The sequence below is a fragment of the Taudactylus pleione genome, unplaced genomic scaffold, assembly GCF_031769625.1.
Source record: "Taudactylus pleione unplaced genomic scaffold, aTauple2 ptg000017l, whole genome shotgun sequence".
In the NCBI taxonomy this organism is placed as follows: domain Eukaryota; kingdom Metazoa; phylum Chordata; class Amphibia; order Anura; family Myobatrachidae; genus Taudactylus; species Taudactylus pleione.
This window is the reverse complement of record NW_028284419.1, coordinates 18,472,997-18,496,352: the sequence shown is the minus strand read 5'-3', so window position 1 is coordinate 18,496,352 and position 23,356 is coordinate 18,472,997. Positions and strand designations below refer to the sequence as shown.

General features: G+C 46.1%; 1 protein-coding gene across 2 annotated transcripts in view; it reads right to left on the bottom strand.

The window, feature by feature from the left end:
- Nucleotides 1–6,065: 6,065 nt before the first annotated feature.
- LOC148540842 (DBIRD complex subunit ZNF326-like) overlaps nucleotides 6,066–23,356 on the bottom strand; it is a 29,851-nt gene continuing 12,560 nt past the window's right edge. For both annotated transcript variants that reach the window (XM_088482281.1, XM_088482292.1), the window contains exons 8-11: nucleotides 17,139–17,235; nucleotides 16,785–16,915; nucleotides 14,358–14,453; nucleotides 6,066–6,626 (exon numbers count right to left, since the gene is read on the bottom strand). In XM_088482281.1, the coding sequence (XP_088338407.1) occupies nucleotides 6,471–6,626; nucleotides 14,358–14,453; nucleotides 16,785–16,915; nucleotides 17,139–17,235 (480 nt within the window). In that variant the 3' untranslated portion in view covers nucleotides 6,066–6,470. The remainder of the gene's footprint in view (nucleotides 6,627–14,357; nucleotides 14,454–16,784; nucleotides 16,916–17,138; nucleotides 17,236–23,356) is intronic.

The following is a 23,356-nucleotide window of genomic DNA, read 5'->3' as shown; positions in this document are numbered from 1 at the left end:
CAGTAGGGCCGCCCACAAATGGAGGCATTCCTGCAGGAACACCTCCGTTCGCTCAGTCACCCCACCGCCCCGCCTTCCAAACGGGGCAGCTGTCAATGAACATCGACAGCTGCCCCTTTTGGATGCGAGTGCCGGAGCGAGTGCTTTTTGCGCTCGCTCCGTGGCTCACCATCGACCCGCTTGCGTGCGGGTCTGAATCAGTCCCTGAGTGTGATAGCATGTTGTTTGCTATCAAAGGGTGGACTGTCGAAGCTGGATAATTGGCTGAGACAGAATGTTTAAAATTAAATCTGCACGATGCCATTTTGCGAATGGCAATAAAATGCCATGTTACGACTGGCCACCCAGCACCATTTTAGCGAATCTCACACATAAGTACATACGGCGATGCTATTATTTAGCGTTGTGCGATTCCCACGCAATAGAAAGATGTTAAAAGTCCTCACTATATAAATACAGTTACTGAAACATATAATATGATCAACCCTGCAAAACACGTACCACGGTGTACTCCACAAAACACGTAGTCGCACAACGCTAACTAGCGTCTTTTCCCAATACCCCAATACTTACACACTGCACACTTACATAAAAAGGTTCCCTAGCATTAAGGTTAATATTTAAGGTTTTATTCCATATCAGTAATGTTGTGAAATAGATGTTATTTGATATCTAAGGTTTAGTACATGATAAGCAGACCGTGTTTGGTGTCATTCTAAACCACTGTCTTTGCAGATTTCCGGTTTCATCGGGGGGAGATCGCAACATGTCTGCAAATTATGGATCATAGAGGGTTAGGCATTAAAATGTATCATGTAATGCAGCCAGTCTAGATTTATTATGCAGCGGGAAAATGGACACACAGAGCTATTGGAGGCTGGATTGTGACCATACGAACTGACCTATGAACTGTACTGTAACAGAAAAACCAGGAAGAACCACCAATGGAATCATGGAAAACTGTTATATTGTATTGCCTATCTCTGTTATACCTCTTTTCCGATCTGGGTTTTTGGACATGGTTCCAACCCTGGTCAGACCCATTTACACTGCACCTTTGATCTGGGTTACTCCCAGATCAGCCCTGTTCACACTGAACTCAGGTCTGCCCTGCTAAACCTGTGAGGTCATAAAAAGTGGGAGGTGAATGCTCCACAACCACCAATCCACTCATTTTAGGCATGATCCAGGTCAGATAACCCGGGTTGCACAGTTTACACTGCACCATTACCTGGGTCCAACCCTAGTAGCTACCTGGGTTGGATTGCAGGGTCACTTGACCCAGGTTATTTTTCAGGGACCCTTTTACATTGAGCTGCGACCCGGGTAGACCCAGCAAAAACCCAGGTTTTTGCTCTGGTGTAAAAGGGGTATAAGAGTATATATGCAGGCGCTCTGAAACTAGATGCTAGTCTTCTTGCTTTGCTGTTGACGGAGGTTTCATCTTTGATGCCGGGATCTGGATCCAGAGCGCATGCGCATGTAACGACTGTACCTTGTGTCTGTATAATTTGTTTGCGCTAATTGTATTTAGATCACAGCGTGTATCTGTTTTTATGGTGAATAATAACTTTTTGTGCTTTGGAACCACAATCAAAGTCTGAAAGCAATTATTTCTTGTGCGACTCAACCCTAAACAGCGACAATTTTAGAATGTATAGATAGGTAGGAATCGATAGGGTATAGGATGACTCCCTGTTCTTTGATGCAAGATCCATTATCTTTACCTCAGAGCTCGGGTCTTGATAAAGTTTCATGGAACGTGGGAGGTCTTAAATCACCTATCAAAAGAGAGTCCGCTTTAAGGGATGGTTGAATCCAGGAATGAAGCTCTGCTCCTTTTCGAACTAAAGCTAGGGGAGTTGCAATATTATTGAGCCATTCATTGCAATATCAGATATTAGATCAATTTTTAGACCCATGGGGTAGGTTTATTCTTTTAGATTTACTTATTCATGGGGTCAAATATACTCTATTGAATATCTATGCTCCAAATAACCCTGCAGAATTTTTACTAGAATTGTCCCAATTTTTAGCTCAACGAGACACCCCAGGCCTAGTGGTGGGCAGTGACTTTAATATGGTAGCTAATCCACATAACGATAAGTCTCCCCACCTGCCTCATTGCGAAGCTCTGCTTGGCAACACCTCAATAGATTTAAGACGTCATGTGACCTAGTCGATCCTTGGCGCATACTTAATCCCACCCATCATTCTTATACCAATCTCTTTGCTGTCCACTGTTCCTTATTGCGGATTTACTGTATATTAATAGGAGAATCCTTGTTTTCTTACATACAAAATGCGACCATAGAAGACATCGTAATATCAGATTATGCCCCAATAAGCATGTCTCTTCATTACTCCATCTCCTATGTTATCCTCACGCATTTGGAAACTCCCTTATTTGTCAAACTCAGAAGATTTTAAAAATTATTTAGCCCGCAGTTGGAACGACTATTTAGATGATAATGTTGGCCACTGGGATACTCCGATTTTGTATTGGGAGATGTCCAAAGCTGTAATGCGGGGCAATATTATTAGCTATCTTGCTAAAAAAAAAAAAAAAATATGACGAGAGAGGTCTCGCTATACTTCTTTGCAGAAAACTATTAGCGTTTCAGGCATATGTGGATGGTCCCAATAATAAAACTTTTTTTTTTATATAAACAAGCTCGTCGTCTCTTAAGAGTCTTACTCCCAAATTGTCCCAAGAGCAGGTAGAGTGTTTGGAGGAGGATATATCGATCGAAGAACTTTCAAATGCTATTTAAAAGGTCTACATTCTCATAAAGCTCCGGGCCCTGATGGCTTCAATGGACACTACTATCAAATGCTGCGCCAAGAGGTGTCTCCAATCTTGTTCGAATTATATAGTCTAATACATAGACAATCCCCTCTCTACCCATCATTTAACTCTTCTCATACTATTTTTCTGCCCAAACCTGACAGACCCCCAGGTGGTGGCCTCTTATCAACTTATTTCCTTGCTCAATGTCGAAAAAGAATCCAAGGTGGCTGAATTTTTTTTAAATATGGGAGAGCTATATTTGTACACTTCCAGTAGTTACACAACTTCTTATCAAATGTTTTTCTTCTTCCTCGTGGTACCTCCTACATCTGCTGGATAATGATCCCCCAGTGGCTCAATAGTGGGATTCCATAGGGTGCATTCTTCACATATACTACTTATATTATTTATATTTTGTATCATATATACTCCGATATCTTGTTAAACCAAATTGATGCTGTTTGTTATTATGTATCCACAAACCTATTTTTGATTTACTGTTGAATTGTTTGTCTTTATGTCTCCGATTCAATAAAAAGAATAAAAAAAAAAACTGAAGTGAACTCCACCCTGACAGTACTGGCACCGTGAGGGCAGTGAGAAGGAAAAGTAATGGGATAGTAAAATGGCTGACAGAGTAAAATAAATTACAGTAAAGGGGCCTATCAATTTGCTGACTTTCTGCACGATGCGACCAAAACCAGGACGTGCAGAAAGTCTGCTGGTGGATAGCCAGCAAGGACCAACGATGCACATGTATGCTGGGTCCTTGCCGACCTTATCTGTCGAACACGCCGGTCAACCCGAAGACGGTCGTCAGGTTCGGCTTGTTAATAGATAGGTGAACGTCTTTCAGTGCAGTGCCCGCAGCTCATCGACATGAAAGTGAACGCTGGCCATTAAATGGATAGGCCCCGTTAGACAGCGCTAGCATAAGACACATACAATTCAAGAATACCTGCACTACTACGCACCACAATCAACTACACAGACCTAAAGTCTGGTAGAAAAAATGCTACATACGCTGACCTGCTTGGAGGAAAGGTATGTAGGGGGACCTAGGCTCCACACCGCATGAAGAGACCAGCGTACTGTGCCTTAAAATGGCCACCAGAGCTCAGAGGATGCGGGCCCGGAGTGCTGCCTTAGCCCGCAGTGGAAAGGTACCTAGTGCAGCAGAGGAGCCGGCTGTGCTGTACAGGTAAGGAGTCCTCCCCTGGCTTGCAATTAACCCCCAGGATGCTGGAGCATATTTGAAATTGCCAGCCCGCTGTCCCTGGTGGTCTAGTGGTAGCGCAGGCTCAGGGCCTGGCTCCACAAGCAGCCGTCCCCAGGGAGCCCCCCTTCCCTGAGGACAAAAACCGGACTGTATCAACGGGCGCCTACCGCAGATGCCTGCTGCTTACCTGATGTCACCATAGGATCCAGCCACAGTCCAGGGACCCTCCGGGGTCCCTGCTCGCGGAGACCGCGAAAGCCCGCCGAGATCCCCAGATCGGTACCGGAGCGGCGGCACGGACATCCGCTGGACTGTCCGTGCGGACTGCTCTTAAGATGAAATCTTCTGGGGCTGTTTGCACAGCCCCTCTTGCAGTGACCTGACTCCAGCCAGGTACCTACGAAACTGAAGGTGCCTTGGCCTGGGGGGTATAGGAGAGGGGCCCGGTGCATCCTGGGAGAGGAAAATTTAACTATGTGGTGTCTGATGACTACAGCCATCGCCTATACCCCACCGTTCTCTTGTGGAGCTCCATGGACCCTGCAGTAGAAAATAAAATTTGTGAAACAACCATAAAGGACAAACAGTGTATAAATGCAAATTGTATAGGGACAAAATACAGTAGCATTCTGTAGGTTGTTGGAATAAATATTATAGTTTGACACCTAACTATATTCCTTTGAAAAATTATATTCAAGAAAAATGTATTCTACCATTTCATGTCCCACAATAAAAGTGTGGATCTCATATGAGTAAACAGTGAGGTATATCACACATAGCAAAAGGATAATTATGAAGAAGAGTGAAGAAAGGGAGGGGCGGGGGGTAACATGTACAGTAAATAAGTGGGTGGCACCAGACCTTTATTGCACGTATATGATATAGTAATTTGTGCATTCTGTACATTTCAGTCTGTTTTACAACACAGAAATATACATTAATGGATTGGTGTCAACCCATATTAGACACTATGCTACTACTGTTAGAACTTAAACACGAATGAACCTGTAAAGTAGCAAAAAAAAACCCAAAAAAACCAACAAAAAAAAACTTTGAATCGTACGATCAGTTAATACATATGTAATATTATTTGACTGCAGCATATTTGTAATGACTTACCTGTGAAAACAGGATTTTGGTACTTACCGATAAATCCCTTTCTCCGATTCCATAGGGGACACTGGAGTGCAGAGACAGTGGGGTATAGACGGTGCTGAGTGGGAGCTAGGCACTTTATATATTAAAGAAGTGTGACTAGCTTAAGTCTGAATAGATCCAAGGACCCTGAAGTAAGATCTTCTGTGAGAAGTAGAAGCCACAGATCGGCGAACAGCAGAAGTGGAAGGCAGGGATACCCAAGCTCTGCTAGGCCAATCCTGATCTACCAATAGGACCTTGGCCTTCTTCCCTTTGATAGAAGTCCGAGGGGTGAGAGAGGAGGTGTAGTTGTCAGCGTTTTAACACTGGCAACAGCATCTCGCACACTTCGCGGCTAATAACTTTGATCCCATTGTGTGGAATGGTTTATAATCGTATTGTTCATTCTCTTAAGTGGTGCTAAGGTAGCAATTAATATTCTGAAATAAACCATACCCAGAGTCCCTACACCTTGACCAGCAGGTCCTTACAGTAGTTACTTCAGTGCTAAAGCTATTTAACCAAAAAATTTATTGGAGATTAGTAAGAGTCATTAAGGTTTAAATATTTTGTGTTCGGTCACTTAAAAAGGTAACCTCTTGCTTTGTATATATTGCCTCCTATCAATTATGATAACTAAAGTTCAGTTCCACTTTATCATGGTAAATTCTGGATTACCTTATTCAACATCTGCATCATCCCCCATCTTTAGGTGGTTTCAAAAGCATGAATGTTAGATGTGGAGGGCCTTCTAATGAGGACCGACTCCCTGCACCTGGCTTTTCCTTTCATAAAATATAGTAGTTAGGATTATGCATGAATCCCCCCCACCCCATACACCATTCCCCTGTAGCTATGGATCAAAAAAAGTTAAACAAAAAAAAAAAAAGATTTTTTTTATAGAAGTTGAACAGACTGTTTTTAGGTTTAAGATTGAGATTTATTTTGTTCTCAGACACAGTGATCTAAGTAGCAAACAAAAATAGAGGAAAAAAAAAAAAAAAGTAAAAAAAACGTTCATACTGCCACATTACTTTGGTGCTACAGGATAAACACTAACTGTCCAACATTGTACAAATTCATTTCAAGACTTCACAGCATTTTCAGGTTAAAAATACTAGGACCTATGTAACTGAAAATAAAAGCCTCCATCAATAAACATGAGATTAACAGCTTAAAGGTAGAAAGGAATTAATTCTGTATGATGCAAAAATTTAAACAAGGATAAAGTATTTTCTATGCAAATACAAAACTTTAAACTCATTGCCCACAAGCCCAGATTTAAAAAAGGAGGGATCTTTCAGCCTTCAATATAGTGTATAACTAGATTTCATCAGTAGCTGTCAGTGAGTCTGCAGTAAAGTCTTCAGAGTCTTGTTCAACAATCTCCGTTCCACCAGCAATAGAATCAACAGGAACATCTTCAGCAGCTTCCTCAGCAGCAGCTTCATCAGTTTGAACCTCAAACGGATTTTCCCCCTGGAGTAAAATAACTATTACTACTTATACCAAAACAAGACATTAGTTAATTTCAAAGTACTATATAAAGCTTTAGTTCTGTGAACGTTTATGTATAAAATCCGTTAAACTGAACAAAACCAATACAGCCATTTCCACTGAACCCAAGGCTCCAAGGCAAACTACAATCAGATAATGACTGCATTAAGGATGTAGAACAGACTTATTCCTAATGGAGACAATTGGCAAACCTGGTCATCACTTCTGCCTCGATATGCAGTCCACACCCAGGAGTGTGATATTTCATTCACAGTTATAATGTTCCAGCAACACTACGTTGGAGTTCCATTTTGATATAGTAATTCGACACCATGCAAGTTTGCATTTCTGAGAGCTGGGACAATGACTCAATTCATTGTGCAAGGTAGTGTGGAACACAAGAGACAGGGTAAGAACTTACCTTTGTTATCTGTTTCTACGAAGTCCATAGGGTCCACAGGGTTGACCTTGGGGTATAGCTGGATCTGGATCCACAGGCACCACGCAGTTAAAGCTTTTGCTGCTCCCAGGGTGCACTTGGGTCCATCCTCCTCTATACCCCGCCCCCAAGCCACAGGCACCTCTGTTGGTAAGCAGCCAAGGCCGGAGGAGAAGGAGACTAAACAGAGAAGGAAGACTGGAACACACAAGAAACCATACTCACAGAAATGGGAGATGGAAAAAACGGTGACCAGCCACACAGCCCATATGAAGCCAGGTACTTCAGGGCGGGTGCCCTGTGGACCCTATGGACTTCGTAGAAACAGAGATAACAAAAGGTAAGTTCTTACCATATCTCTTGTTTTCTACTTCAGGGTCCATAGGGGGTCCACAGGATTGACCTTGGGGATGTCCCAAAGCAGTTCAACTAAGGGCGGGGACGCTCCTATGCAGAAAGGAGAATCCGGCGCCCGAAGGATGCATCCTGAGAGGCAAAGGTGTCAAATGCATAGAACCTCAAAAATGTCTGAATGGAAGACCAGGTGGCCACCTTACATAGCTGAACAGCAGAGGCGCCACGTCTAGCAGCCCAAGAAGGACCCACAGACAGAGTGGAATGAGCCTTAACAGAGGCTGGAACAGGAAAACCCTCCTGTGTATAAGCCTCACAAATAACAGAACAAAGCCAACGGGCTAAAGTTTGTTTGGTTTTCACAGGAGGGGTTGGCCTGCGAACAAAGAGGACAAACAAGGAATCAGACTTCCTAACGGGATCAGTCCGGTCCACAAATTCTGAGAGCACGGACTACATCCAAGGAAGCCTCACCAGCTGAAAGATCAGGTGACCGAAAAGAAGGCACAAGTAGTTCCTGATTAATGTGGAACTTAGAAACCACTTTAGGCAGAAACTCAGGACGAGAGCGAAGCTCCCCTCTGTCCTGGTGAAAAATCAGAAAAGGGGACGACAGGAAAGCACCCCCAATTCTGACACCCTCCTGGCAGAAGCAATCGCCAGGAGAAAAACCTGTCTTAAACATTAACCACCTAAGTTCCACCGACTCAAGAGGCTCAAAAGGAGGACCCTGCAGGACCCGAAGAGCCACCGCCAAGTCCCAAGGAGCCACAAAGGGAGGCTGGATTCGAAGAACACCTTGCAAAACAGTATGAACATCTGGCAGTGTAGCGATCCTACATTGGAACCACAGACAGCGTGTACACATGAACCTTCAGGGAGGCAAGGCGTAAGCCTAGGTCCAATCCAGACTGAAGAAAAGCCAAAATCCTAGAAACCCGGAACACCTGAGGATCATAGTTTCTGGACTCACCACTGAAAGAAAGTGTGCCACATTGTGGTTAATACGTGCGGAAGCAGGCTTGCGTGCCCTGAACATGGTACTAATAACCGAACCAGAGACCTCAAGACTGCTGTCTCAAGAGCCACGCCGTCAAAGACAGCCGACCCAGATCAGGGTAAAGGCAGGGCCCTTGAGACAACAGGTCCTGACGCTGAGGAACAAGATATGAAGCGTCAATGGAGAGGCTCCTCAGATCGGAGTACCAAGGAGATCTGGGCCATGCTGGAGCCACCAGCAAGAGCGTGCCGCCGTCCTGCTTGAATTTCCGCAGGACCCGAGGCAGCAGGGCTAGCGGAGGAAATAGATACGCCAGCTGAAACGTCCATTTCACCGACAGTGCGTCCACCAGACTTGCGCCTGCGTCTCGTCCTTGACCCGTACACGGGCAACTTGTGATTGTGACGGGAGGCCATCAGGTCCAGCTCCGGCAGCCCCCATCTGTCCACGAGTAGTTGAAATACCTCTGGGTGAAGAAACCATTCCCCAGGATGCACGTCGTGACGGCTGAGGAAGTCCGCCTCCCAATTGAGGATGAAGACTGCCGAGATTGCTGGAATGTGGGACTCCTCCCCCCAAACAAGGATGCGAGACACCTCTGACATCGCAGCACGACAGAGTTCCTCCCTGGTGGTTGATGTATGCCACCGTGGTGGCGTTGTCGGATTGAACTTGTACTGCCCTTCCTTGAAGAGCGGTGCCGGATGACTGCAGGGCCCTGTACACAGCCTGTAGTTCCAGGATGTTGATGGGGAGAACCGCTTCTTTCGCAGTCCAAAGGCCCTGAAGTGACAACGAGCCTGTCTCTGCCCCCCAACCCCGGAGACTGGTATCTGTTGTGAGCAGAACCCAGTCCGGGATCCAAAAGGGGCGCCCCTCGACTAGATGAGCTGTCTGAAACCACCAAGCTAGAGACTGCCGAACCTCTGGGGACACCACCACCCTATGAAACCGGATCCGGTGAGGCAACTCATTCCATTCATATAGAATCAGCCCCTGCAGAGGCCTGGGATGGAAATGGGTAAATTCCACCACGTCGAATGCCGACACCATGGACCCCAGAACTCTCATTGCCGAGTGCACAGACAGTCGGCAACTGTTCAGCCAACTGTGTATCCGCAGCTGCAGGGAGGAGACCTTTTCTGGAGTCAGGAAGATCCTTTGCTGACGAGCATCTAGCAGGGCTCCCAAATGAACAATCCGCTGTGATGGAATCAGGGACCCGTGCGCTTGCAGACAAGCGAGTCAGGTTGAGATGTTGAAGCAGTACCTCCGGAGAGCTCGCCAGCAAAAGGAGGTAGTCTAGATACGGTAGCAGCCGTACCATTCTGGTTCCGCAGGTGGGCGGCCATGATCGCCATCACTTTGAATACCCTTAGTGCCGTAGAGAGGCCAAAAGGGTAGCGCCCGAAACTGGTAGTGATGTTGCAGTATAGCAAGCCTCAGATACCGCTGGAGTGAGGGTGCTATAGGAACATGGAGGTAGGCGTCCTGGATATCCAGGGACACCATGTAATCCCCAGGTTCCATCGCCAGAATGATGGAACGTAATGTTTAATCCTGAACTTGGGAACTCCAAGGAACTTGTTCAGAGACTTCAAATTGAGGATAGGACGATGAGAACCATTTGGTTTCTGCACCAGAAACAGTAGAGTAGTACCCTGTCCTCCGTTGTGACTGAGGAAAGGGAACAATGACCCCTGCTTTCAGCAAGGACTCTATAGCTTCCTGAATCTGCAAAGCTTTGGTTTTGTCCTGAGAAGGACTTGTGCAGAAAAACTGGTGGGACGGTCTGTGCTGAAAAGACAGGGAGTACCCCTGGGAGACCACTTCTCGAACCCAGGCATCGGTGATGGTATTGTTCCAGCACTGGGCAAATTGAAGAAGTCAGCCTCCCACTCTGGGGTTTCCCAGAGGGAGACCCGTCCCATCAGGCAGAAGGGTTATCTTCCTGCTTGGAAGGGCACCTAGCACTCTAGGCCTGCTTCTTGGGTTTAGAGGCGGCCTTGGTCGCCGACTGCCTCGGGAAGGACTGACCTTTGGCCTTACCCTGAACCCGAAAAGCAGAGCTACTGCCCTTAGGATGCGTTGTAGTCGAAGGGAGGAAAGCTGACTTGGATTTAGCCAGAGTATCCACTATTTTGTCCAAGTCTGGACCGAATAACTCCCCATTAAAGGGTAAGGCCTCCAGGCCCTTCTTAAAATCTGCGTCTGTTCTCCAGTACCTCAGCCACAAGGACCGACGAGCAGACATCGCTGCCGCCGAAACTCTAGAGGTCAGCAGACTTGCATCTAAAGACGCTTCCCTAATGTAGGACGCAGCATCTCATCTGTCCAATTAACGCTCTCTGGACATCCGGAGCATCGTCTGGAAAGGTATCTTCTAATGCGTTGGCCCAGCTCTCAATGGCTTTAGCCACCCATGAGATGGCCATAGACGGAAGGGCCACTGCCCCGAGAGAGAGAGTAGATAGACTTTAAACAAGTCTCCACCTACCTGTCCGTGGGATCTTTGAGGTTAGAGAGACGGTAAGGGCAATGTAGCGCTTTTGATTAAGCGGGTAACATCGGAATCTACCGCCGGTGGGGTTTACCCATTTCCTGCAATGAGCCTCAGGAAACTGATAATTGGATGCCAGACTGCAATAACTGCGGAATACCTGGGGAATGGTCGGCTGGGGCAACGCCCTAGTAGGGACGGCAGTCGGGACCGCTAGATGGTCCGCGATTGACACCAGCACCTGTGAAAACATGCCCAAGGAGGGTCCTGCGACACAGGAGGTTGAGAGGGACCAGGCAATAAGCTGGCACCACCTGCACAGACCATCCTGTGATAAATCCTCCCTCTCCACTCCCGCAGAACAGCGTCTGCAGGAGAACACAGGAGCCACAGAGCGCTAAAAAAAAAAAAAAAGATAGATATATAACTATCTATCTCTCACAACAGAGAAGTATGGTGTTTAACACCTGTACACTCCCAATTATGCAACACAACAGCCCACAATATGGTACTGTGTAGCACCCAACCGTATGCGACTGACCTCACAAATACGCGATTTATATAAGTGAGGTCCACAGAAAACGCCCTTCCCCCACACACCTGCCGGGCCGTAGGAGAAGGAAAGGGATAGGTATAAGCTGACAGTAAGTAGAAAAAATTAGCACAGACAGGTAGCACTAGCAAAAGTCATATACCATGCAGAAAAGTCAATACTCACTGCACCTTTCACTACAATCAACCTTTATCAAGGGGAAAGGGAAAAAAAGGGGGGAGTAAATACCTGCACTCTCAATTCCGAACCCCTATACGATCTTGATATAATATTACATTATAGTCATGGGGGTGCAGCCCTGATCAACTAAGTTGAATCATTAGTTAGAAAGGAAAGAAAAGAGTTGATGGTAATGGGCGCACAAGTCAAGTAAATTACAAGATAAAATTTAACTTTTAATGGTTATTACCTTAAAACAAATATCCCTAATGAGGGAAAATATACAGTGAAATATAAAGTTAAAAAATTGATATCAAAACATCACACACATGTAAATAAAAAATGGCAGATCCACTACTGTGTTGTTGTGCGTTAACTATTAATAATAAAGCATATGTTGCGTTAAGAGGGATCCTTAAAACTAAATAGAATAATATCATCAATTGGTTCCTCTCCACTATGGATGCTATAATAAATGTGCGGCAGAACAAGTTCTCATAAACCACGGATTATTATTATATTAATAAACCATAGCCCTGGTGTTATTGGAGTTATAAGGTAAGTATGACATCCACTGTAATAAGTGTGCCACAAACACAACAAACAGACAAACATGGAGCTGCCAGTAACGCCGACGCGCGCGTTTCACTGTCAGCAGCTTTATCAAGCTCCATGTTTGTCCGTTTGTGTGTAACACAATCAACAACAGCGAATTGTTGACGTATGGGAAACTACTTTAATACAACAATATAGGTATCACTTCAATTGAAGGATTATGATTATTGTATAATAAGAGATACCAATATGTGAGATACAACAGCCTGAAATATCGGCACTAGCTAAGAGCAGTAAGCGGCCATTACTACGATAAATCTGAAGTGGTGTGTAGATAACAGCAATACAAGCAACTTCTCTTTGTGGCACACTTATTACAGTGGATGTCATACTTACCTTATAACTCCAATAAGACCAGGGCTATGGTTTATTAATATCATAATAATCCGTGGTTTATGAGAACTTGTTCTGCCGCACATTTATTATAGCATCCATAGTGGAGAGGAACCAATTGATAATATTATTCTATTTAGTTTTAAGGATCCCTCCTAACATAACATATGCTTTATTATTAATAGTTAACGCACAACACCACAGTAGTGGATCTGCCATTTTTTATTTACATTTGTGTTATGTTTTGATATCAATTTTTTTACTTTATATTTCACTGTATATTTTCCCTCATTAGGGATATTCGTTTTAAGGTAATAACCATTAAAAGTAAAAATTTTATCTTGTAATTTACTTGACTTGTGCGCCCATTACCATCAACTCTTCTTTCCTTTCTAACTTATGGAGCATACACACGGTCAGATTTGTCAGATGAACGACTGAACGATTTTACCAAAGTTTTGAACGATTGAACGATTTTTGACTGCATTAAAATGAATGGAATCGTCCAAGTCTGACTGCAAACCCATCAGATGTCAGATATCGTTATCTGACAAACGGGAACGCGCATCGTTGATTGTCCATCGTTCAGGCATGTCAGATATGAACGACTGAACGATTTTTAAATCGTTATTGTTCATATCTGACGGAAAAATCTGATCGTGTGTATGCACCATAATACTACAATCAACCTCCCAGATTCAGTGTCTGGGAGGGCTATAGCGCTGTGCACACTGTCCTTTAGCAGGGGAGAGTTACACAGAGGGACCGGTCCACGCACCACCTGGGAGATCTATGCTGCTGCCAGGAGAAGATGGCCGCTGGAGACCTCAGAAGAGTAGTGGTCGCAGGAGGAGAGCAGCTCAGCGACGCCAGTACACATGAGAAAAGGCGCGCTGAGCTGAGGGGAGGAGCCGTTAGACAGGGAAGGCTGTCTCCCCTGGCTAGAAATTAACCCCAGGGTTGCCGGTTCCCGCTGTCGGCATATCATCCTGGTGGTCTAGCGGTCATGCGGGGTATGCCTCTACAGAGGGGGAGCCCGCCGCCGCTGCTAGCGTCTCCGGTCTGTCCCCAGAGACCGGAGGCTGCCGACAGCATTATACCCGCGGGCCACCGCATGCTGCGACCCGCGGCTTACCTGTTCCCCGGCGCTTTCGGCAGCAGTCATGGGAGTCCCCAGAGCTCGGCTAGTACAGACTCTGGGGTCCCGCCGTGATCCCCAGATCTGTACTGGCGTTGCGGCGCCAGCAGGGGTGTAGGAGCGGCAGCGTGGACGTTCTAATGTACAGTCTGAGGCTGCCGCTCTGCAGAGTGGAAAAAAACAAAACAAAACTTTCTTCATTAAAAATAAGCTTAGGGGCTGCTCCTGCAGCCCTACTGCACAAGGGTGACCCGACTGCGGCCCGGCACCAACTAAGACTGAGGTGCCTGTGGCTCGGGGCGGGGTATAGAAAATGGACCTAAGTGCATCCTGGGAGCAGCAAAAGCTTTAACTGCGTGGTGCCCGTGGATCCAGATCCAGCTATACCCCAAAAGGTCAACCCTGTGGACCCTGAAGTAGAAAGCTGAATAATGCAGTACATTTGTAGCTAAATGTAAATACTATGTCACACTGGCAACTGAGTGCCACAGCAATCACTTGCCAAGTTAACCATGAAAGGAATATCAGGGCCAACATTCCCCCCTTCCCCAATAGCTTCACAGATTCCCATCATACGTACAAAACAATTTACTATTCTGGGGGTTTAAGTATTTTAGCTTACCTTCAAATACAGTTCATATCTTGCCTTTACAAGTGGGTTGTTCAGTATGCTTGTAGCAGTCAAAATGCTCTCTCTTTTTATTTGATCTTTATAGGTCTGAGAGTACAAAGTTACAGGAAAACCACATTTAAAAACCATATTACAGTGCAGCTCAGTATACAAATAAATCCATACCAGGATAAAGAAGAAGAAAAAAAAAAACCACCAACATTTTTCAAAATCAGACTAGTGATCGAAATCCTTGCTTTGAAGTAGGGATGTGCAGGCTCGGTTCTACTCGGTTCCGTTCGGTTCTTTTTACCGAATCTTATTGGCTATCCAAAACTCGTGACAGCTGAAACCCAATAAGATCCGGTAAAAAGAACCGAACGGAACCGAGTAGAACCGAGCCTGCACATCCCTACTTTGAAGGCATATGCTTACTGGCCCAAAAAGTTAACTGTCTTGTATCATACTTCATACACTGGAAACTATTAAGCTAGGCTACTTTAAACATTCTGGCGAATGCAATATATGCACTGGCATTGAGAATGCAAGGCAAACTTTAGACAACTGCAATGAAGCAACAGCGCATGACCAAACCTACAGTGCCTTGCAAAAATTGTCACCCCCCCCCCCCCCTGGCTTTTTACCTTTTTTGTTAAATTACAACCTGTAATGTATTTTTTTAATCTGAATTTTATGTAATGGATCTGCACAAAAGTCTAATTTGATGAAGTGAAATTAGAAAAATATATATAAAACGAATCTTTATAAATAAAATTCTGAAAATTGGCATGTGTATATGTAATCACCCCCTTTGCTATGAAGCCCCTCAAAAGTTCTGGTGCAACCGATTACCTTCAGAAGTCACATAATTAGTGAAATGAAGTCCACCTGTGTGAAATCTGTCACATGATCTGTCAGTATAAACACACCTTTTCTTAAAGTCCCAGAAGCTGCAACACCACTAAGCAAGAGGCATCATACCATTAAGACCAAGGAGCTCTCCAAACAAGTCAGGGACAAAGTTGTTGAGAAGTACAATTCTGGGTTCGGTTATAAAAAAAATATCCAAATCTTTGATGATCCCCAGGTGCACCATCATAGCCATCATCAAAAGGAAAGAACATGGTACCACATCAAACCTGCCAAGAGGGCCACCCACCAAAACTCACAGACCGGGCAAGGAGGGCATTAATCAGAGAGGCAGCACAGAGACCAAAAGGTAACCCTGAAGGAGCTGCAGAGTTCCACAGCAGAGACTGGTGTATCTGTGCAAGTAACCACAATTAGCCGTACACTCCATAGAGGTGGGCTTTATGCAAGAGTGGCTAGAATAAAGCCATTACTTACTGTTAAAAATAAGACAACATGATACGAGTTTGCCAAAAGGCATGTGGGCGACTCCCCAAATGTATGGAGGAAGGTGCTCTGGTCAGACGAGACTAAAATTAAACTTTTCGGCCACCAAGGAAAACGCTATGTCTGGCGCAAACCCAACACATCACCACAAGAACACCATCCCCAGAGTGAAACATTGGTGGTGGCAGCATCATGATGTGGGAATGTTTTTCAGCAGCAAGGATTGGGAAACTGATTCGAGTCGAGGGAAAGATGGATGGTGCTAAATACAGGGATATTCTTGAGCAAAACCTGTTTCAGTCTGCCTGTGATTTGAGACTGGGACGGAGGTTCACCTTCCAGCAGGACAATGACCTGAAGCATACTGCTAAAGAAGCACTTGAGTGGTTTAAGGGGAAACATTTAAATGTGTTGGAACGGCCTAGTCAAAGCCCAGATCTCAATCCAATTGAGAATCTGTGGTCAGACTTGAAGATTGCAGTTCACAAGCGGAAACCATCCAACATGAAGGAGCTGGAGCAGTTTTGCCTTGAGAAATGGGCAAAAATCCCAGGAGCAAGATGTGGCAAGCTCAAAAAGACTTATTCAAAGCGACTTGCAGCTGTAATTGCCGCAAAAGGTAACTCGACAAAGTACTTATTTTAGGGGGGTGAGTAGTTATGCACGCTGAAGTTTTCGGTTATGTTGTCCTAAAATGTTTGAGAATATATATATATATATATATATATATATATATATATATATATATATATATATATATATATATATATATATATATATATATATATATATATATATATATATATATATATATATATAAAAAAAACAAAACAAAAACACACAACTTCAGTTGTAGGCATGTTCTGTGAATGAAATGATGCACACCTTGAAACAATCCATTTTAATTCCAGGTTGTGAGGCAAAACATGAAAAATGCAGAGGGGGTGAATACTTTTGCAAGGCACTGTATGTAGAAACCCATTTCTTTTAGAGTTTTGCACTTTGTAAGCAACCTCAAATGTATGGCATCACAATAACTGCAAGAATTTAGTATGACTGCGGATACAAAAAGGAGTCTCTTACCAGTTTGCTCTTTGAGTGATCGGCAGATTTCATGTGCAGCTGCACAGAACTATGTAAAGCAGGAACGTAAACGCTGCAAGCACTGCAATGTACAGTTTCAACTTTCAACATGTGATCATCTGCAGTAACTCCTAAACAGGAAAAGATGTAATAACATAAGGAGACAGAAATGCAGCATCTAGGCAAACAGTTTAATGAACCCGTTACCATTGCGTATTAAAATGTTAATGTAAAACAGGCTAAACCTTCTGTTGAAACTTATCCATTTGTCATAATTAAAAAATGAGACTGAGCATTGGCTTTTTATGATAACACTTAAGACCAATTCTGATGGGATAATTTAGCCAGTGTTACCTTCCATAATATCTTTCTCTGGAACTTTTGCAGCCTCATTTTGGGTGGACTGTGCTTTACGTGCTGCAGTCCTCTTGAACTTGTTTACTATGCATTCCTAAAAATAAAATAATAAAACATACAAACAAAAGCTCTATTAGAGACCATGAATTAGAGCAGAGGCTCCCAAACTACGTCCTCAAGGCACCCTAACAATCCAGGTGTTAAAGACATCTATGCTTGACCATAGGTGACTTAATTAGTACCTCAGTCAATTTGATTTACCCTCCTGTGCTCAACCATGGATCACTCTAAAACCTCAACTGTTGGGGAGCCTTGAGGACTGTTTGGGAACCTCTGAATTAGAGTATGCATTAATATTTCTAGAATGTTTTGAGACTGTATACTGCAAAAAGGAGATTATGCCTTACCCATGTCTTCTAATTCCATAGGGGACACAGACATCGTTGGGTTATAGGGCTGTGCAGGACGACTGGGCACCAAACAGTTAATCTTTTTGGACATCAGAGCAGCCCAGCCTTCTCCCCTATACCCCGCCCCCAGCAGGTCAGATAAGTTAGCAAGCCTAAGGCAGGAGGAGAAAGGAGAAGGAAGACTGGCTCACACACCGATCCAAACACACTGAACAGATGGACAGAGGAACCAGAACAAACCCCCACCAGCCAGGTGCGTCACGGTGGGCACAGTGTCCCCTATGGAATTAGAAGAAAAGGATTTAACAAGGCAAGACAAACCTCCCTTTCTTCATTACCACCATAGGGGACACAGGGACACCGCTGGGACGTTCCCAAGTGAAAGACCAGAAATGGAGAGAGACACACGACAGTGTGCTCAAGTCAGATTCTCTGGGACTGACTAGATGACCAGAAGAAACTACATTCCACATGAGCCAGAGAAAGTCGGACTCTAAAGGCTCGAAGGGAGAAGAGCCCTAAGCACTAAAGACAAGTTCCCAAGGAGCCACTGGACGAACAAAGAGCGGCTGCACGTGGTGGACTGCCTGAAAGAAAGTTCTGACATCAGGCAACAACGCAATCAGTCTCTGAAAGACTACAGAGCAGAAACCTGAACCTTCAGGGGTGAAAGACCAAATCCAGGCCCACCTGCAGGAAAAAGAATCCAAAGTTAGGAAAAGACCTAGGGTCAAGGCCTCTGGCCGAACACCAAAATAAATAAATCCTTCACACCCGGTGATAAACCTAGGTGAAGAGGGTTTATGGGCACAGAGCATGGTACAAATGACTGACCTGGAAAAACCCGACAGATGTCTCAAGAGCCACCTCAAAGCGAGACTGGCCAGATCCAGATAGAAGCATGGGCCATGAGACAGGAGATCCGGCTTCAGCGGAAGACGCAGATAAGTGTCTATAGAGCGGCCTTGAAGTTCCGCATACTAAGCTCTCCGTGGCCAATTGAGAGCCACGAGGATCATGTGACACCTTCCAGTTTCAATTTGTGGAGAACCCACGGAATGAGCGAGATGGGGGCAGGAGTTTTGTAGGAATGAAAGACCCACCAAACCGCTAGAAGGAATCTGAAGTTTCACTTACTGTACTTAATTTGTTATGTATGAAAGCAAATTGAAGACACCACCTTCGGAGGAAAATCAGGACGAGTGCGAAGCATCGCCCTGTTTCTATGAAAAATGAGAAATGGAGGGCGACATGACAGGGCCCCCCCCAATTCCAAAACCCTCCTGGCCGATGCAATGGCCAGAAGGAAAAAACACTGTCTTAAGCGTAAGCCATTTCAAGTAAACTGAGGCCAGTGGTTCAATTGGCAGTCCTTGAAGAGCTCTTAGGACCACAGCCAGATCCCAAGGCACCACAGGTGGAACAAAGGGCAGCTGAATATGCAGTACAACCTTGCATAAAGGTGCGGACATCAGAAATCGTAGCAATCCTACGATGAAACCAGGACACCTGTACCTTCAGAGAGGCAAGGCGAAGACCTTGATCTAAACCTGCCTGTAGGAAAGCCAGCACTCTGGATAACTGAAAAACCCGAGGAACATAACCTCTAGGGCGACACCACAGAAAGAAAGCACGCCATACTCGATGGTAGATGCTGGCAGATGAAGGCTTCCTAGCTCGTAGAATGGTGTTGACCACTGAGCTGGAAAAACCCCTGGACCTCAAGAGGGCAGTCTTAATAGCCACGCCGTCAAAGACAGCCGACCCAGGTCTGGATGATGACGACGACGACGACGACAAGGACCCTAAGATAACAGGTCCGGACATTGAGGCAACAACATTGAAGTGTCCACTGAGAGACTCCGAAGGTCGGAGTACCAGTGCAGTCTGGGCCATGCTGGAGCCATTAGTAGGAGCGTGCCGTCTTCTTGCTTGAATTTGTGTATCACTCGAGGAAGAATGGAGAACGGAGGGAAGAGGTACGCATACTGGAAGGTCCAATTGACCGACAGGGCGTCCACCAGATGAGCCTTTTCGTCTCTTGTTCTTGACCCGAACACCGGCAGTTTGTTGTGTCGGGAGGCCATGAGATCCATCTCTGGTAGGCCCCACTTGTTCACCAGTAGCTGAAACACCTCCTGGTGAAGAGACCACTCTCCTGGATGCACGTCTTGACGGCTGAGAAAGTCTGCTTCCCAGTGAGAGGTCTTTCTGCCAAAGCTAGAATGTGGGACACCTGTCAGAGCCGCCTGACTGCGGGTCCCTCTTTGGCGGTTTTTGTAAGCCACCGTGGTGGCGTTATCTGACTGCACCTGCACGGGTCTTCCGTACAGGACCTGTCTTGCATGCTGGAGAGCCTAGAACACTGCCCGAAGTTCCAATATGTTTATTGGAAGAGCAGCTTCTGCTGGTATCCACCTTCCCTGGAAGAAGTGTGGACCTGTCACTGCTCCCCATCCATCGTCAGAAGGAATCAGTCCGTAATCCAAAAGGGACACCCCCTGTTCAGGCGAGTAGTCTGCAGCCACCAGGCCAGAGACAGACGTACCTCTGGGGAAAGCACCATAGTCTATCTGTTGGGGCAACCCATTCCATCTGGAGAGGATCAACTTCTGCAGAGGTCTGGAGTCAAACTGGGCAAACTCCACCATGTCGAACATTGACACCATGGATCCCAGTAACCTCATCGCCGAGTGAATGGACACCCGGCGACTACACGATTACAGGAAAAGGTTTGCTTTTGCCTGCAGAGATCTTTTCCTCCGTCACAAAGATCCTCTGATGTTGGGAGTCCAACAGAGCTCCTAGATGGAGCATCCTCTGTGATGGTACCAGGGAGGACTTCTTCCAATTTATCAGCCAGCCGTGAGTATGCAAAACAGACTGTCAGTTACAGATGGCGCTAAAGTATCTCTGGAGACTCCGCCAACAACAGGAGGTCGTCCAGATAGGGCAACAAGCGAACCCCCCTGCATCCGCAGGTGAGCTGCCATAACTTTAGTAAACACACAAGGCGCTGTGGCCAGACCAAAGGGCAGAGCCTGAAATTGGAAGTGGTCTTCGACCACTGCGAACCTGAGTAAGTGCTGGTGCGCTGAGACAATAGGGATATGCAGGTAAGCATCCTGAATATCTAGCGACACCATGAAATCCCCAGGCTCCATTGCTAAAATGATGGTACCCAGGGTCTCCAACCTGAACCGCGGAACTCTCAAAATTTGTTGAGGGATTTGAGGTTGAATATTGGCTGGTAAGACCCATTGGGTTTCTGTACCAGAAAAAAAAAAAAGATTGGAGTAATACCCCAATCCCCTCTGAGATGAAGGAACCGGCACTATGACCCCATCCTGGAACATAGAACTCAATACCTTCTTGAATTCCCGGGCCTTGTCCTGATTGGACAATACCCATGGTGAAAAACCGGCTGGGAGGCCTCCTGCGAAAAGAGGGTGTACCCCTGAGAAACCACTTCTCTTACCCACGTGTCTGAAGTGGTCAGACACCAACTTTGGGGGACCCCAAAGTAGGAGGCTGACTTTTGCAGTTCGCCCAAAGAGAGGCCGTCCCGTCAGGCTGAAGGCTTGTCGGACTTGGCAGCAGGACGCCTGGTACTCCAAACCTGCTTCTTTGGCTTTGTAGGTTTCTTGGTAGCAGTCCGCCTCGGAAAGGACTGCACCCTGGTCTTACTCTGGGTTCTATAGGGCCGAAAAGGACGAAGAACCCGACCCCGATGGGACTGTAGCCGATGGCAGGCACGCCGACTTGGCTGCCGCCAGAGTAGCCACAATTTTGTCCAGATCAGGGCCAAAAAGGACTTCTCCATTAAAGGGTAAAACCTCCAAACCCTTCTTGGAATCAGCATCTGCTTTCCAAGACCGCAACCACAGGGTGCGACGAGCTGCCACAGCTGCCGAGGAGATCCTTGAAGCAAGAAGGCCTATATCCAAGGCCGCCTCATTAATGTAGGTAGCGGAGTCCCTGAGATTACCCACAAACTACACCTGATCATGTGATGAGTCCGGGTCCAGAGACTCCTCCAAAGTATCAGTCCAACGCTCCATGGCTCTAGCCACCCAGCACACGGCCATAGCCGGTCTGGATACACCTCATGCAAGGGAATACATGGATTTGAGATATATTACCACCTTGCGATCCATAGGATCCTTTAAGGAGGACATGGAGGGCAAAGGCATGATAGCACTCTTCACCAGACATGTGACATGAGAATCCCATTGTCGCAGGATTTCCCATTTGGAGAAATACATTTTCCGCAAAGGGATATGCCATTGCCAAACGCCTTTGAGGCTGGTAAGGTTTACCTGGAGTTTTGTTCACACCACCTCTAAATGATCCACTAGCTAACCAGATGGGTGAAACGGTGTTTCACCCCCCTTGAAAGAGGCATATTTTGATTTCTATACGGGGGGGGGGGACGTCATCTTCAATAACCAAGGCCGTGCGGACAGCACGTATAAAAGGCCCCCATACATCAGAGATTGAAAAAGAGAGGGTTTTTAAACACAATCTATTGCACAATTGCCACAATCGATTGAAAAAGGGAAAGATTTTTATACACAATCGATTGCAAATTGCATGATTGCTGCAATCAATCTCTGATGTATGGGGGCCTTAAGGCCCGGTATATATACCTTAGACTTAGACTCTTTATTACGGAAAGTCTCTTGGTCAGAGAGGTCAAGCATCTTCATCATCAGACACATCATCCTGATCAGTCTGACGATGCAGCTGCAGTTTGTACAGCCGCAATGATGGCATCCCCTGTAAAACGTCCGTCAGGTGTTGCACCGAAGTGGACAATGAACTAACCCACGCAGGCTCTTTGTGTAACCTGAGGGGGCGAGATCGGGAGACTCTGGGGTACAACTGTCTGGGGAACCCCTGCATAGAGGGCGACCCCATAGACTGCTATGAAAACCCCATTTGGGGAAACGCAGGGGGCATCGCTAGCTGGCCCACTAGGGTTGTAAGTGCCTTAGCAAAACAAGCCCAGGGCGGCTCCTGCACAGGTGCAATGACAGAAATAGGACGTGCCATCTAAGACACGCCTTACATAACCCCTCAGAGTTGCCATCACCCTCCACCAATGGTACAAGACATAGTACACTTTGGCTGAAGATGAGAATCATGCTCACTGTCAGACATGAGTGAACCGGAGCTGTATGTGACACACCCCACTGACAAATACTTGTATAGTGTGGCAATAACCCCTTGCAACACCGCACCGCAAGGGCTTTTAGCAGAGAAGATAGGGATAGTTAAAATGGCTGACCGTATAAGTGAAAGTTACAGAGAGCAACACTAGCATTTAGTCACATACAATGCAGAATAAACCCTGCACTATCAGTGCTTCATCAACTACACATCAGCCTGGTAGGAAACAGCGCTGCATACTCTGACCTTGCACCGGAGGAGAGGTATGCAGGGGGACCCAGACTACGATGTCGCCTTTATCAGCGTCCAGCAGCGCTTACCATGTTCTTAGAAAATGGCCACCAAGGAGCAGAAAGGAGGCTGGCCTGGGGGAGGAGTGCTTGCAGATGCCAGACCGCTGTGGAGAAGCAGCGTGCAGCGGGGGAGGCGCCGGCTGCTGAGCAGGGAAGGCGCGCTCCCCTGGCATGCATTTAACCCCCAGAATGCCGTACGTTTTCTGATCTCGGCCCGCTGTCCCAGGGGGTAGTGGAAGCACAGGTTTCTGGGGCCTGGCTCCACGCTGCAGCCAGTCCCCAGGGAGCCCCCTGCCTGAGGACTTAGGACTGTGATGTTCGGCGGGGACCGTACCGGTGT